Source organism: Rousettus aegyptiacus, unplaced genomic scaffold (assembly GCF_014176215.1).
Source record: "Rousettus aegyptiacus isolate mRouAeg1 unplaced genomic scaffold, mRouAeg1.p scaffold_m13_p_10, whole genome shotgun sequence".
Lineage (NCBI taxonomy): Eukaryota > Metazoa > Chordata > Mammalia > Chiroptera > Pteropodidae > Rousettus > Rousettus aegyptiacus.
Genome location: NW_023416285.1, coordinates 54703373 through 54720791, shown reverse-complemented (window position 1 = coordinate 54720791; position 17419 = coordinate 54703373). Strand labels below are relative to the sequence as shown.

General features: G+C 32.8%; 1 protein-coding gene across 3 annotated transcripts in view; it reads right to left on the bottom strand.

Moving 5' to 3' along the window:
• The window catches only part of CENPC (centromere protein C), a 68624-nt gene that overhangs the window by 23006 nt on the left and 28199 nt on the right, over positions 1–17419 (bottom strand). For all 3 annotated transcript variants that reach the window (XM_016164407.2, XM_016164408.2, XM_036227891.1), the window contains 3 exons: positions 16412–16579; positions 11544–11829; positions 290–433 (listed from right to left, as the gene is read on the bottom strand). In XM_016164407.2, the coding sequence (XP_016019893.2) occupies positions 290–433; positions 11544–11829; positions 16412–16579 (598 nt within the window). The remainder of the gene's footprint in view (positions 1–289; positions 434–11543; positions 11830–16411; positions 16580–17419) is intronic.

Sequence of the window (17419 nt, the reverse complement as noted above, 5' to 3'; positions counted from 1 at the left end):
TCCAACTAACAGCCATGTGAGCAAGCCACCTTGTAAGTAAACACTCTGGTTCCAATCAAGCCTTCAAAGGACTACAGACTAGACAGATACCTTGAATATAACACCTGATGAGAATCCCTGAGCCAGAATTAGCCAGCTAAGCCCCTCTCAGATTTCTGACGCACAGAAACTATATAAATAAAACAATAAATGTTTGCAAGCCACTATTAAGTTTTGGGGTAATCTGTTACACAGCAATGAGGAGCTAACATAGTAAGTAAATTCTATTATTCTTAGAATATATGCATACCTTTGTTCCAAAACTAAAGTCTTAGGCTCTCCAGAATCCAAGTCAGACTCTGCTGATGTCTTGCAGGGATATCCACTGGTCTGAGGCTGTAGATGAACATTTTGTGCAGTCATATTATCTTCATCTTCTGGGCTTCCTGTAACTCTGTATATATAAAAAGTTTATAATTGTTTACATTTCTTCATAAAATATTTCTTCCAGAAACAATACACAGATGAGTAGACAATATAATCCTGTTAACAAACACCAGCCAACTCTGTTCAGGCCCTAGGACTTCCAAAGAGCCCAGGAAGGAAATGTGATTCTAGGACCTACCAAGAGTTCTAATTTAAAAAATTCTAATAAGAGAAATGGCTTGCTTATGATGAAAGTAATGACAAGGAGACACTTGGAGACATTCTCTACAGACAACTTATGATATATAGCACACCGTTAATTTATCACAGTTTTTTGGAAAATACACAAACATATGAAATTCTCTTTGATACCCCAATCAGCCTAATGGGGAGCAGTTGAGTAGTCAGAGGGAATCAGACTCAACTCTTCGGTAGCTACCAACTAAACAGTTTACCCCCAATATATGCAAACAGGATACACAATTCCTATACTGCATAATTTCCTCTCTTCTCTTGCAACTCTCTTACAGATCTTGTTTTCATTTGTTTCTTGACTCAGTTTACCAGTTTATTCTTATCATAATGTGCAAAAACAATTTGCATGTAACATAACTAAAGAGCATTGCAAAGTTTCAAGTTTCTTTGATAGTTTATTCCTGGAGGTTCTATGGTCCCTTTAGGTCCTATCATCACAGTCAAAAGACACAAAAGAGATTATAAGTAAATACTATGAACAATTATATGTCAACATTTTAGATAACTCAGATGAAAGGGGGAAATTCCTAGAAACACACAAATTACCAAAACTGATTCAAGAAGAAATAAACAATCTCAAAAGATTTATAACAAGAGAATGAATCAGTCATCAAAAAACTTTCTAGAAAAGAGAAACCCTGGGCCAGATGGTTTCACCAGTGAAGTCTACCAAGCATTCAAGAGTATGAACTCTTCACAAATTCTTTCAAAAAATAGAAGAGAACTTCTCAACTCACTTTATAAAGCCAGTATTATCATGATACCAAAACTAGGCAAAGATACCACAAGAAAACTATGGACCAAAAATCTTCAACAAAATATTAGCAAACCAAATATAGCAACATATAAACAAATCATACATTATGACCAAATGGGATTTATTCCAGAGATGAAGTTTTGGTTTAACAAAAACCAATTAATGTAATACGTCGTATCGATAAAGAACAAAAATCACATGATCACCTCAATATGTAACAACAACAAAAATATTTAACAAAAACCCAGTACCTTTTAATGAGAAAAATACTCAACAACTAGAAATATATAAGGGAACATCCTCAACCTGATAAAGGGCATCCATGAAAAACCTACCCTTAGTGCACACTGAACTGTACAACCCTGGATGCTTTTCCCCTAAGATTAGGAACAAGACAAGGAAGGCTGATATTGCCACATCTATTAATCATTGCATTGAATATTTTAGCGAGGGCAATTAGACAGAAAGAGAAAGAGAAAGAGAAAGAGAAAGAGAGAGAGAGAGAGGGAGCGCGCGCGTGCGAGACAGAAAGTGCGCGAGCATCCAGGTTAGGAAAGAAGAGATATAATTAAGTCTACCTCACAAATGACATGATCTCATATATAGAAAATCCTATGAAATCCACTTAAAAAATTATCAGAATTCAACATGGTTGCAGGATAAAGGATCAATATACAAAAATCAACTGTATATCTATACAATACTTGCAATAAACAATCCAAAAATAAATTTTTAGAAACAATTCCATTCATAATAGCATCAAGATGAATAAAATACTCAGGAATATTTTTTTTTAAAAAAAGCATTAAAACTTATGCTCCAAAAACATTAAGAGAAGTTAAAGGGGATCTAAATGAAAAGAATAACATCTATGTTCATGAATCAATAAAAATAGGGTTAAAATGGTAATGTTCCCTATTAAATGTAATCCCTTTCAGAATCCTAACTGATATATTTGTAAGAATGACATGCTGATTCTAAAATGTATATGAAATTGCAAGGGACCCAGAATAGCCAAAACAATTCTGAAAAGGGGATTAAAAAAAAAAATCTTACCATAAACAATGGTAATCAAGACAATGTGGTACTGGAACAAGAACTGAAAACTGAGACTCCAGAAGTAAATCCATATATCTATTGTTAACTGATTTCCAACAATGGTATCATGACCATTCAACAGGGAAAAAATAGTCTTTTCAACAAGTGGTTATAAGATAACTGGATAGTTAACCTGAAATGGATCAAAGACTTAAAAGTAAGTTAAAACTATAAAACTCTTAGAAGATACATTGTCAAGAACTTGGATTGAGCAAAGGATTCATAAATATGACACCAAAAGTATAAGCAATAAAGGCTTAAAAAGAGATATACTGGATTTTGTTAAAATTTAAAATGTTTGAGTTTCAATAGGCACTATCAAGAAAACCAAAAGAGCTACCCAGGGCAGGGGAGAGGGGAGGCTAGAGGTCTCACACTCACTGACTTCATCTTATTCTGTGAAATAGAACTGAGAGACCAGAAATAAACCCACAGCTACAGGGGCAAATAATTTTAGATAAAGGAGCCAAAAACGTACAGTGGAGAAAAGAAAGCTTCTTCAATAAATGGTGATGGGAACATTAAAAAGCCACATGCAAAAGAATAAAACTAGACTGCTATTTGTCATCATACACAAAAATTAATTCAAAATGGATAAGACCTAAATATAAGATCTGAAACAATAAAATGCATAGAAGAAAACATAGGGGTACTAAAATTATGGACCTTGATCTTAGAAGATTTTATAAATTTGACCTAAAAGTTAAGAGATGTAAAAGCAAAAATATGTGAATGGGACGATATACTAAAAAGCTTCTGCACAGCAAAGGAAACCATCAGCACAACAAAGAGGCAACCAACTGAATGGGAGATATTTACAAACAACACCTCTGATAAGGGGCTAATACCTAAAATATATAAAGAACTCAACAACAACAAAACAAACAATCCAATTTAAAAATAGGTAGAGGACCTGAACAGGTACCCCTGCCTGTTATGTACCCCCCTATGTTCATTGCAGCATTATTCCTGTTGGCCAAGACATGGAAACAATCAAAGTGTCCTTCGACGGATGATTAGATAAAGATGAGTTACATATACAATGGAATATTACCAGCCATAAAAAAAAAAAAAAAAGAAAAAAAAATGAAATACTGCCATTTGCAATAACATGGATGGATTTTGAGAATCCTGCTAAGCGAAATAAGTCAGACAGAAAAAGTTGAGAACCATATGATTTCACTCAAGTGGGATATAAAACTGAAAGCAATAAATGAACAAGACAAAAACTCACAGACACAGACAACGGTTCAGTGTTATCAGAGGGGGGGGGGTGGCGGGAGAAGGTAAGAAAGGGTAAAAGACGTCAAATATATGGTGACAAAAGGAGATCTGACTTTGAGAAGTGAATGCACAATGCAACATAAAAATGTATTATAAAATTGTGCATTCGAAACCTATAAATTTTCTTAACCAATGTAGCCAATAACTTTAATTTTAATAAATACATAAATAAATAAGAAAGCAAGTTAAAAGACAACCCACAGAATAGAAAATATTTGCAGATCACTTATTTGACAGGGGACTTGTATCTAGACCATATAATGACCTCTTACAACTCAATAAAAAAAAATTAAAAATTAGGCAAAAAAATTAAGCACATGAAAAGATGCTCAACTTATTAGCCATGTGGGAAATGCACACTTCATATCAACTAGCATGGCTAAATCAAAAAATCAGGTATCAAATATTGATCAGGATGTGAAGACACTGAAAACCCTCATACACTGCTGGAAAAAATGTAAAATGGTGCGGTTGCTTTGAAAAATAGTACTGCAGTTCCTCAAATAATTAAATATAGATACCATAAGACTCAGAAGTTTCACTCCTAGGTATATATATTCAAGTGAAATGAAAACATATATCCAGATAGAACTTGTACACAAATGCTTATACCAGCATTATTCATAATAGCCAAAAGGTGGAAACCACCCATATGTTCATCACTGAATGAAAACACAAACAAAACATGGCATAACCATAAAGCAACAGATTATTTGGCCATAAAAAGGAATAAAGTACTGATACAAACTACAAAATAGAATAACCTTAGAAATATATGTGAACTGAAATAAGCCAATACAAAAAACTTCATACTATATGATTTAATTCATAAGAAAGCCCAGAATAAAAAAATTTATTGAGACAAAAAGTAGATTAGTGATTGCTTAAACTGCAGGTGAGAAGAATAAGGAGATGATAACCAAAGGATACTGGTTTCTTTATGAGGTGACAAAAATGTTCTACAATTGATTATGTTCATTTTTGTACCTATGTGTGAAAATACGAAAAGCCACTGAATTGCACATACTTTATGAGTGAATAGTATAGTATGTGAATTATACCTCAATAAATCTGTTTTACAAAACCTAATGTAGTAAACAATCCCATTTACAATTGCATCAAAAACAATAAAATATCTAGGAATCAAATTAACAAAGGAGGTAAAAGACCTGATCTCAGAAAATTATGTCACTGAAAAAAGAAATTAAAGAAGATATAAATAAATGGAAGCATATGCTATGCTCATGGGTAGGAAGAATCAACATCATTAAAATAACCATACTACCCAAAGCAATCTATAGATTCAATGCAATCCCTATCAAAATATCAATGGCATTTTTCAGAGAGCTAAAACAAATAATCCTAAAATTTATATGGAACCATAAAAGATCCAAATAGTCATGGCAATCCTGAAAAAGAAGAACAAAACTGGAGGTATCACACTACCTGATGTCAAATGGTACTACAAGACTACAGTAATCAAAATAGCATGGTACTGAAATAAAAACATATATTGATCAACAGAACAGAGAGCCCAGAAATAAATCCATGATTATACACTCATTTAATATATGACAAAGGAGGCAAGAATATATAAGGGGTAAAGACAGTCTCTTCAATAAATGGTGTTAGGAAAACTGGACATATGTATGCAAAAAATAAAAAAAAAAAACTGAACTACCTTCTTACACCGTATACAAAAATGGACTCAAATGGATTAAAGACTTAAATGTGAGACCCCAAACTATAAAACTTCTGGAAGAAAACATAAACAGTAATCTCTGCAATATTAATATTAATAATTTATTTTTAGCAATATCTCCTCAGGCAAGGGAAACAAAAGAAAAAATAAACAAATGGGACTACATCAAACTAAAAAGTTTTTGCACACCAAAGGAAACCATCAACAAAACAATAAGACAACCTACTGAATAGAAGATAATTGTTTATGATACATTGGATAATGGGTTAATATCCAAAATATATAAAGAACTCTTACCACTCAACGACAAAAACAATCCAAATAAAAATTGGGCAGAAGACCTGAATAGAGTTTTCACCAAAGGGGAAATAGAGATGGCCAACAGACATACGAAAAGATGCTCAAGGTCACTAATCATCAGAGAAATGCAAATTAAAACCACAATGAGATATTGCTTCATACCTGCCAGAATGGCTATCTTCAATGAATCAAAAAAACGTTAGTGAGGATGTGGAGAAAAGGGAACCCTTGTGCACTGTTGGTGGAATTGCAAATTGGTACAGCCACTATGGAAAGCAGTCTGGAGGGTTCTCAAAAAGTTAAAAATGGATCTACCTTTTGACTCTGCAATTGCACTTCTGGGTATTTATCCAAAGAAAACCAAAACAATAATTCGTAAAGATCTATGCACCCCTATGTTCATGGCATCACCATTTACACTAGCCAAGATATGTAAGCAACCTAAATGCTCATCAATAGGCGACTGGATAAAGAAGTTATGGTTCATACATACAAAAGAATATTACTTAGCATAAAAAAAAAAAAAGAAATCCTACCATTTGCAACAATATGGATGGACGTAGAGGTTATTATGCTGAGCAAAATAAGTCAGACAGAGAAAGGTAAATACCATATGATTTCAATGATATGCAGAATCTAAGGAACAAAAAAGGAACAAACGTATTAAAAACAGATCCACAAATACAGAGGACAATTCGGTGATGGCTAGAGGGGTGGGAGGTAGGGGAGCTGGGAGAAAGCAGTGAATGTTTAAAGAAAGACAAAGTAGTAGTTGATAGAAGGTCACAGGGATGGGGAACAAGAATGCAGACAGTAGTAAGGTAATGGCTACGTGCAGAGCCAGAGAGGGAAGACAGAGTAATCAAGGGGATCATTTCATAAACTGCATAAATGTCTAACCAATGTACTTCATACTTGAAACTAATTTTTAAAATCTATGTAGTACAGGTATGTGGTTCCATAGTATAGCAGTTAGCACGTCTGCTTTACACACAGATGGTCCTGGGTTCACACCCCAGTGGAGCCATGGTCTATGGTCTACCACCAAGACACCCTGAACAAGTCTAATGTCTGATCTCAGAAGCTAAGCAGGGTCGGGCCTGGTTAGTACTTGGATGGGAGACCACCTAGGAAGACCAGGTGCTACAGGCATAAATAATAAAATAAAATTTAAAAAATCTATGTAGTGCATTTCTGTTCAAACTGGCTTATAGAAATAATATAAAAATTAAGTGCTTACATAAATTTAAAATGAGAGAAACTAAGGGTAAATTACTTCTTTTATACTTTAAGTGCACTAGGTCTTTAAATTCGTTTTTGTTCCCAAAGGTTTTAATAGGGAAAAAGGATAATTAATGACCATGGTCACTACATTATAAGAAACAAAAAATTTTACTCTTGAACAAGTTTTAATGTGTTACACTTATATGGAGAAGGAGCTCATGTAATATTTCTAATCAGGAAGATTCCTTAGAATAATCAGAGATTAACTTATTAATTGTGGCTTAAAAACTATTATCTGTCTCCCTGATTTCACCCGTGTGTGTGTGTGTGTGTGTGTGTGTGTGTGTGTGTGTTAGTGTGCAAAATATTTTTATATTGAAATGGTTTGGAATTATTTTTTCCCAAAAAAATCTAATAAAGTTTAATTCCTAAAATTCCTCCACCTAGTATGAATGGTGAGAATAAAATCACTTCTTTAAAAATTATAAAATATAAAACTATGTGCTCAACTAAAATAATAATAATGATAATAGGTAATATCTTTTCACAAAGGAATTCATTTTTATAGTGCCATAAATTATAAGACTTCAATGTACTACCTTAAAATGCTTTCAAAACCCTTAGTTAACTGTAAGACTTTAGATTAATATTAATAATGGTATTAATTAATAATTAATCTTTGGATACCTGAGCAATTAAGATATAAGACACAAAACTGGTTCCTAAACATAGTTTTAATTTACCCTCATTTCATACAATTTTAAATGGCTAGTTAATAGGCTACAGAATGAATCAATGGCTTTAAATGTTAATATATAATTCATGTTAGCCACTTAGAAAACAAATTTAAAAGGTTTACACAATGTGTAATCAGGACAGCAATAGCTTGATTACCCTAGTTCAAGTATCTCCAGTACCTAAAGGAAATAAAAGTTGGTTGCTCTGAGTTTAAAGAACTTGAGATCAGGCTAAATACAATTACACAGAAATGCAAATATATACATAAAGTAATGAATATGTTTTATATATCAAACAAATTCTTACAATTTATTAAGATAAAATCAATACGAAGTATATACTATCTTATTTAATAACATTAAAAATTATGTCAAAACTTAAAAATATTCATCTACATTTATGTACATATGTTTAAATATATATATAAGTGTAAATTAAGATCAGTATTTAAAGAGGTTATCAACAATGAAAAAATCATAAAAGATGGATCTCTTAAAAAATGTTTTTGGTACCTCTGTCAGGCTTTAAACCATTTTTAATACAAGCTCGTCAATTCTAAAAATGCTCATTCTTGTTAATGATGCATGTTTTAAATGTAATCCTATAAAAATTATAGTCACTTGTCTGCCTTTAGGCACTTATGACATATTCATAATTTAACATAATAGCAAGTTTTCTATAACAAATTTTTTGCCTTTCCTAAATATAAACAGTAAAACTGTTCATATACTTTTTATATCTAAATTATCTTCAAGGTTTCTATGAGAACCACTGGGTAACACAGAGACTTATCTTTTCACTTTATAACAGGTATAATACTAAAATAATTACACATGTTTGCTCTCTCATACATAGTCACTTAATGACTATACAGATTCACTAAACAAATGTCTCAAATATCTTTCTAACATTATAGCAACTATCCGCTTTAGATATTCCTAATCTCATTTGCAAAAGACAATGTTTGTTTTAGGGTTACTAGCTCAAACTGAGAAACTCAACATAAATCAATTTTTCACCTTAGCATTTCTCTCAACACATAGGTGAAGCTTATCTACCTTAATAAAATATTGATTTATTTTTATTATTAATTACATTCAAAACAATTGGGCGACTAGTCAGAAGACCTAGGTATCCAATGACACACTAATCTACGTGGCCCTTCCGCACATGTAAAAATGGAGCTAATACCAATCTGATCCACTTATCAAGAGTCTATCCAAGTTAAATGATATAAAAAGCCAAACTAATATAAATACAGAAATCTGATATATAAGGCAAGGGGTACTAGAAATCTGTGGGGGGAAATACACTGTTCAATAAACTGAATAGACGAACTGATTACTTACACGGAGTAAAAAGAATTCAGATTTCCTATTCCACATGAAACACAAAATAAATTACAGATAGTTAAAAAAAATAAATATAAAGCAGCGAAAGTTAAACTATTTAGAAGAAAATACAGAAAAAGAGATCTGTATGCCTTTTGAATAACTAAAACAGTAACTGTTCAAAGCATTGAAAGTGATAAATTCAACCATATTAAAATTAGATCTTCTATACAAGATACCATAGAATCCTTAAAAACTGAGAAGATGAGATACAGATTAAGAGATGATATTTATAATACATATGACCTATTAAGGATTAGGAGCCAACGTATATAAAGAGTTCCTAAAAATCAATGCTAAAAAAAAAGAAAAGAAAAATAAGAAAAGGGTATTAACAAGCAATTTACAATGAGGCAATCTATTTAAAAATAGGCAATAACAAATGAAAAAATGTTTAACTGTTTAATCTCACTAATAATTAGAAAAATGCAAATTAAATCTAGAAACTCAGACTCATTAGACTGACAAATACGTCGATCCTTGAAAAATAGGGTCTGAACTACATGAGTCCACTTCTATTAATACATACAGCAGTATAAATGTATTATCTCTTCCTAAATTATCTTAATGACATTTTTTCTAGCTTACTCTATCATGAAAATATAGTATATAATACATGTAACATATAAAATATTTGTTAATGAACTATTTATGTTATTGGTAAGGCTTCCAGTCAACAGGAGGCTATTAGTAGTTAAGTTCTGAGAGAGTCACAAATTTAATTAAAGTGGTTTTGACTACATGAGGGTTGGGACCCTTAACCCCCCATGTTGTTCAAGGGTCAAATGTAATAACAATCCTAACATCAACATATTCTGGTGAGAACATGAAGCAATGAGAATTCTTAAACATTACTGCAGGACTATAAACTGGCTCAACCTATTTGGAGAGCAATCTGCCAGTATTTAGGCAAGTTAAACATATATGTACCCTAAAATCCAGCAATTCTACTTCCTGGTATATATAATACTATAGGCAATACCTTATACATGTAGACACACATACATATACAAACAAACAAAAACAAAAACATGTATAAAATGTCTACTGTAAAATTGTTTTTAATAGTGAAAAATTAGAAAACCTTATCAAGAGAATGACTACATTTTCATAAACCCACACAAGATGATACTATATATTCAACTAGTCACTTGTTTTTTTAAGTCCTAAGAGCTTTGAATGGTTTTTATATTTTTAAAAGGTTACATTTTAAATGGTTATTTCAGTATCTACATAATAGCCTGATTTTGCCTTTGGCCACCAAAGCTTAAAATATTTACTATCTGGCCCTTTAAGGAAAGTTTTCCAACCTCCAATATAAAGGAATAAAAGTCATTTATCAACATGAATAATCTCAAAGTTATATAATAAACAGAGGAAAAACAATTCACAGAAGAATACGGATAGTATAAAACCATTTTTATAAAGTTATAAAACAATACAGCATGCTACTTTTTCTACAGTGAATGTAGAAACAGCCATGAGAATGATAACTACCAAATTCAGTGTAATGGCTACCTCTGACAAGGAAGAAAGAATAGGCTCATTAAAGGTACACATGGGATTCCAATAACATTTCATTTCTGAAGCGAGGTCATGGGGAATCAGGTGTCACTTATTTTTTCTTTGTATACATGAAATATTTTATTAAAAGAAACTGAATGAAAAAGAAGATAAAAGAATGATGTGAAAAAGTTAAATAGAATGTGTATGGGATTTCTTTTTGGACCATAACATACACTAATAAATTTTAGGGTAACTCTATCATTTATTTTGGTACATCCTCAACACTTCAGACCTTCTCACACATGATATATATTATTTGTTGGGTGAATGAATGCTACATCATAAGCAAAAATGCATTCTATATCATAAGCAAAAATATATAAGAATAATATTTAATTCACTAGGTTGTTAAGATGGATGAGAATTCATTGAAACCACCTAATGAGTACTTGGCACATAATAAGCACTCAAAATACATTAACTACTATCATCTTAGGGGGAGAAGTATTATGATGTATTCTTAATCATTAAAATCACATTAACCTCACTTAAACAGAAGGAAATGGAAATGTACCCTTAAAAATTAAGGTGATAAATTTTATAAGAAAAAAAACTCTCAGGCAACAATATTTACCTTTTAAAAATTATCATTCATATCCCATGTGCCATATATTACTCTCCATTTTAATATGAGGAAACAAATTCAGAGTATACTTTGTCTAGGGGGTCACTCTGGAAATGACAGAGCCTGGCTACCAGGTACTTCAGGCTGCAGAGCCTTTTATGCTAAAGTGCCTCTGTATAAATGATTAAACAACATAGATGAACTATTGAATGCTGAACAACAACAACAAAACTATACTGTACACATAATAAACATTACCCAGAATGATCAAGATTTTTCTTCTTAGCCATGTCTGTTTCATCACATTCCAATGACTCATTCTGGGAACAAGAAATTTCAGCATGGTCAATAATTCCTCCAGAATCTTTGGCATTTAAAATCTGTGCTCTTGAGCAGCTTGAATTAGCGCTCTTCTGCCCTTTAAATGGAACAGTTTTTTTCCCAATATTCTTTGATGATTGATTTGTTTCTTCAGCAGTTTTCCGTCCACTGTTGTGATACACTGACAATTCATTTCTTATTGATGAATTGCCATAAATGAGACCTGAAAGAATCAATGATAACCTAAAGTTAGCATGTTTATTCAGATCATGCGACTCACTGAAAATCATTTATCTTTACATATAAAAATATAAACATATAAACATACGCACACACCAATCTCAGAGGCTACATTTGTTTTCAAATTAAATTCATAACCTACCTTGCTCTTTCATTTTTTTATACATGCATGAAACCCTTTACATTTATCATAAGCTTCCAAAACCACCCTCTCTGGCTTTGCCTATCACTCTTGTAGCCATCCTTAAGATCTAAGGTCCCAAATTCAGCTTCTCACTCTATGTACTTTCTTTGAGGGCCCTAAGTAACCACAACTTTAATTATTATCTACATGCTGATAGCCTCTTAACTCATCTCCCTTTCTTAGGCTTGCTGTTCTTCAATCCACATTTCACACTGCTTCAAGAATCACCCTTGGAAAACAAATTTAAACATTAAAACTCTGCTTAAAATCATTTAGTGATTATCTAGAGTTTAAGGATTAAGTTAAAATTTTTCAATACTAACTTATTTCTACAACTAAAGGGCTCATTTCATTAACCACAACTCTCAACATTCCCCTCCAAACAAACAAGCCAGCAATGCTAAACTATTAACACTTCTCCAAAGCACTGGTTATTAAGAAGTAATCTCTAGTCCACCAGAATCAGCATCACCTGGGAATTTGTTTGAAATGCAAATTCTCAGGCCTCATCTCAGACCTATTAAATCAGAAATTCTTGGAGTACAGCCCCATAATTTATGCTTTAACAAGCCCTCCAGATAATTCTGATAAAATAATTTTTAAAAGGTCAAGCTTTCAGTTTCCGATGCCTGTACAAGCTACTTCTGCTTGAAACATTCCATCCTTCCTCCTCAACCCACTCAATCACTTAGCCAGCTCCTAATTCATCCTTCAGGAAGCTTTCCTTAATTCTCAAACCTAAATTAAGTAAGCTCTCTCTCAACCCTTTGTTAACGTTTATCATAGACCTAACTGACAATTCCTTGAGATCAAGAGTGGTTTTTACCTATATTTGTATTCTCAATGCCTAACACCAGAGACAGGAAGGACTATGGTGAAACAAGAGAAGCCTAGAATGGAAAAAAAGGTTTTTCTCCAGTTTTATAGAGATATAATTGATCATAACATTATATAAGTTTAAGGTACATGACATAATAATTTGATATATGTATATATTGTAAAATGATTACCAGAGAGTAGATCTTAAAAGTATTCATAAGGGGAAAAATCTATAACTAGGATGGAAAATTTAAGAAGGTGCTCACTCTCAGTCATGCAAGTCCTGAGCCTGAATTCACATGACCCTGAGACCGAATCTCTACTTAAACTTCCCATCCTAAGTTTCTCACTTGCTTCACTCTAGTCTTGCCACTGCCTAACCCATTCCTGCCTCACAGTAGGCACTCAATAAATGTTTGACATATGAAAAAGCAGCAGGACCACATGAACACTATAGGCAGCTTGACTACCTGATTACTAACATAAGCAATAAATCAGGAGTCAGGAAACCTAGTTTCTATTGTTTTCCAGTTCTAGCACAAAGGTCTATGATCCTAGGAGCAAGTCATGTTGCTTTTTCTGGGCTTCAAACTTAGTTTCTTCTTCCTTCAGATGAAGGAGTTTGAACAACATGATCTATACCTCCATTCTTTTGACTCTCTTCTTGATCAGAAATCCAACATCTGTTTCAGAACTGCTATATAAGTTTGAATTCTAGAGCACTTATGCAAGCTCTGAAAGATTTTTATCTATCCACATATTTACACATTCATCTACTATAGTAAAGTTCCAGTGACCTGGGTCAGAAAGGTAAATTCTCCAAAACAGTAATAGTTAACATTTTAATACTATATGCCATTTAATCCTTTAACAACTTAATGAAGTATAAGTATTGGCAACTGAATAAAGTAATCTATCCGAAGTGGAGAAATCACATTTGAACTGAGATAATTCCAAAATCCCAGGAAGGCTGTGGCAGAATAAATATATCTTGTTACTATCAATCAAGGATCACAATGATTCAAGAATTCATAGCAACGAGGCCTCACAGAGGTAGTGCCATATTTGTACTAGTCTCTGACTTGTTGATCTAAATGCCCCACAGCCAACAGTATCTGCATATGTAAATGTTAACCTTGTCATCTACCAATCTTTTCATGATCACCTCCTTTAAAAAAAATTAGTTTTCCAAAACAAAAGAGTTTACATAGCAGGCCTAAGAATCCTGTCCTTAGAAAGGTCTGTTGGCAAAGTGACCCCTTGGCTTACCTGTGGGAACCTGAATTTCATAAGGGTTCCCATCATTTCCTAACTGACAGATATGGTTTCGTGTGCCTAAAAAGCTTATGCAAAACATATCGTTTATACGGAATACCTGCTTTCCTTCAGGGAGCCTGGAATTTTAGTACTTGCGAGGCAGGTGTCTAGGTGACCACACCCAATAAAAATCTTGGGCAATCACAATCTCTAATGTACTCCCCTAACTGACAACATTTCACACATCTGTCACAACTCATTGCTGAAGGAATTAAGTGTCTCCTGTATATATCCACTGAGAGAGAACTCTTGGAAGCTTGCACTGGATTTTCTTTGGACTTTGAGTATGTACTTTTTCTCTGATGATTTTGCTTTGTATCCTTTTGCTGTAAGGAAATTTCAAACTTCCATTATTGCCTCTCCCATTTCACTTTTACCTGATGACCTTGCTTACTATTTCACTGAGAAAACAAAAATGGTCCGAAGAGTATCTCTTCCCAGTATCAACTCCGCCAACTTCCATTTGTCCTCATATACTCTGCCTTTCCTCTTTTACATGATATACTGTCCTTGCTCCTATCTAGGAATTACCCTCATACTACACGCTAGATCATATCCATACTTCATCTATTCGAGCACTGTGATCCTGTATTTATCCTCTACCTTTTGACTGAACAGAAATGCTTATGTAATATCTTGTATAATTTTTTAAAAAACACTTTCCTTGATTCCACATCTATTATGACCTTTTATCTTATTGTTTCTCTTTCCTTGACTTCTACTTTCTCTTGAACCATATTCCAATCAGGCTTTTGATCTCATTATTCCACAGAAACCATTTTTATCGAGGTGACCAATTACCTCCACGTTGCCAAAAACATACTGCTGATTCTTAAATGTCATTTAATGCAGACCATCATCAGTATTTAAAACAGTTCATCACCCAATCCTTAAAATGCTTTCATTACTTCACTTCCATAACCTGAAAGTCTCCTAATTTTTCTTTGATTTTACTAAATATCCCTTTTCAGTCTCACTTCATAGATCTTCCTCAACTCTTCCTAACTCCTAACACTGAAGTCTCCCAAAATTCAATCTTTGGCTTGCTTTCTTCTCTAAGTACATTATAATACTAGGTGATTTCAAGCAGTCCCCAAGTTTTAAATATCATCTATATATTGATAACTTCCTAATTATATGTCCTTCTAGATCTTTCCCCCTAACTTTAGACTCATTTACCAGGCTATATCCTTTGATATGTAATTAACATATTATAACCTGAAATCTTGATATCTGTCCCAAATCTGCTTCTCTCATACCTTTCCTCATTTCAGTACACAATTGAGCTCCATTCTTCTACTTGAAAAAGCAAAAAAAAACAAAAACAAAAACAAAAAACCAACAAACAAAAAAAACCCCTGAATCATCCTATACTTCTCCTTCACTCTAATGCCAATTATTCGGCATTTCTTTTAAGTTACGCTCAAAAAGTATCACGAATCCAACCACTTTTCATTTCTTCCTTCCATCTAACTAGTATCCATTTTTGGCCAGCCCTAGTTTTTCTTTACATAGAATCCTTTTAAAAGACGAGTCAATCAGGTCACGTCACTGCTTAAACTATTCCAGTAGCTTCCCAATACACTTCGTCTAAACTACATCATTGCCTGCCTCTCTGACTTCATCTCCCCTGGCTTTGTATTCCTCATCCAAACTGGCCTTCTTGAGGTTCCGTGAACATGCCAAATGTGCCCCATCAGCACCTATACAAATGCTATTCCCTTGGTTTAGAATGCTTTACACCAAGTTATCTGTATGGCTCCCTCCTTCATTTTTTTCATATATGTATTCTGAAATATCATGATAGACTCTCATTTCTACCCTTCATAACACAGTACTAAGCTCTATTTTTTATCCGCTCTAACCCCTGTCACCTACTCTCCATCTCTATTCTTTATTTGCTTTATTTTTCTTTATTACCTATCGCTTCATGAATTATATATCTATATTGCTGGTCTCTCCCCACTAGAATATAAGTTTATAGAGAGCAAGAAATTTTGCTTTTTGTTTTGTTTTTCCATACCTATATCCCTCTGTCTAGAATATTGTATATGATAGAGCCTCAATGAATATATTTATAATTAATTGATTTAATAGTTCTATTGATAACCCAATTTAACTTTGACCTCAACAGATTTTCTCTGGAGAATCAGAGTATAAATCATATCGTATCATCAACATAAAGCCCCTTACAGAATGCATTTAGGGAGCTCCTACTGAAAATAATTTGAATGAAAATACTTACTATGCTCTGATTTTACCACCCACCAATTAGATGGACGCCTAGAAATTCTTCGACTTCTCGTGATAGTTGAAGTCACTTCTTCAGATACAAGTTTGTTCTTCTTTTCACAGTCCCCATTTTTTTCCCGATTTTCTACATGAGGAACATTACTGCTACTTTTCTTACTTCCTAAATTAAACAAAACCATAAGAACAATTCATAATCTACTGAGTCGAAGTTTTTTCAGAAAACTACAACAGATTTAAAAAAAAATCTCTCAATTATAGAAACTTCTTAAATTTATCCTGTGAACATCTTCTCATCTCTGTTTTTTTTTAAACTTACATGTTCTCAATAAGCTCTCTAACTTTCTGGCAGTTAAATGCAAACTCTCACATTACTTGATAACTACCATAAACTCCTAAGCCAAAATATATATATATATATATATATAATTTTTTTTTCTGAAAAGGAAAAATGAAATATATAGTGCCTTCCAACTACTTACCAATGTCCCAATTAAAAGAAAAAAAAAGTAGCTACTTCTTTTCTGTTTTGAAATAATTCATAATTTTTGCCAATCTACTTTTTGGAAGAGGAAATTTAAAGCAAGTTTTCAATAAAGAGGTCTTTCCTATATAAAGAAAAGATTGTGAATAAAATTTAAAAAGAGGAAATAAAAAGAAAAGAAACAATAAATATGGCAAGCTAAACTGCTAACTGAAAAGATTTGGCATCAATAGTAATTTCATTTTATGACAAAGGCAAATGGGTAAAAAGAGAACATAGCAGAAGGGACATGTAAATTTTAGTTTTATTTTTGTGACTAACAACCAGGAAGGAGGGAAAATCAGGGAAACAGGTTATTTTAATATAAATATTACAAAGTGTTCTCCACAGTGGAGAATTTTATTTTTTGAAAAATAGGTTTAAAAAATTAGATTTTAATAGATAAAACAGAAGTTTCCTGACCATCAAATAAGAAACAGCATTTATTAAGCATCTGGAACAAACATTACTATGGAGCCC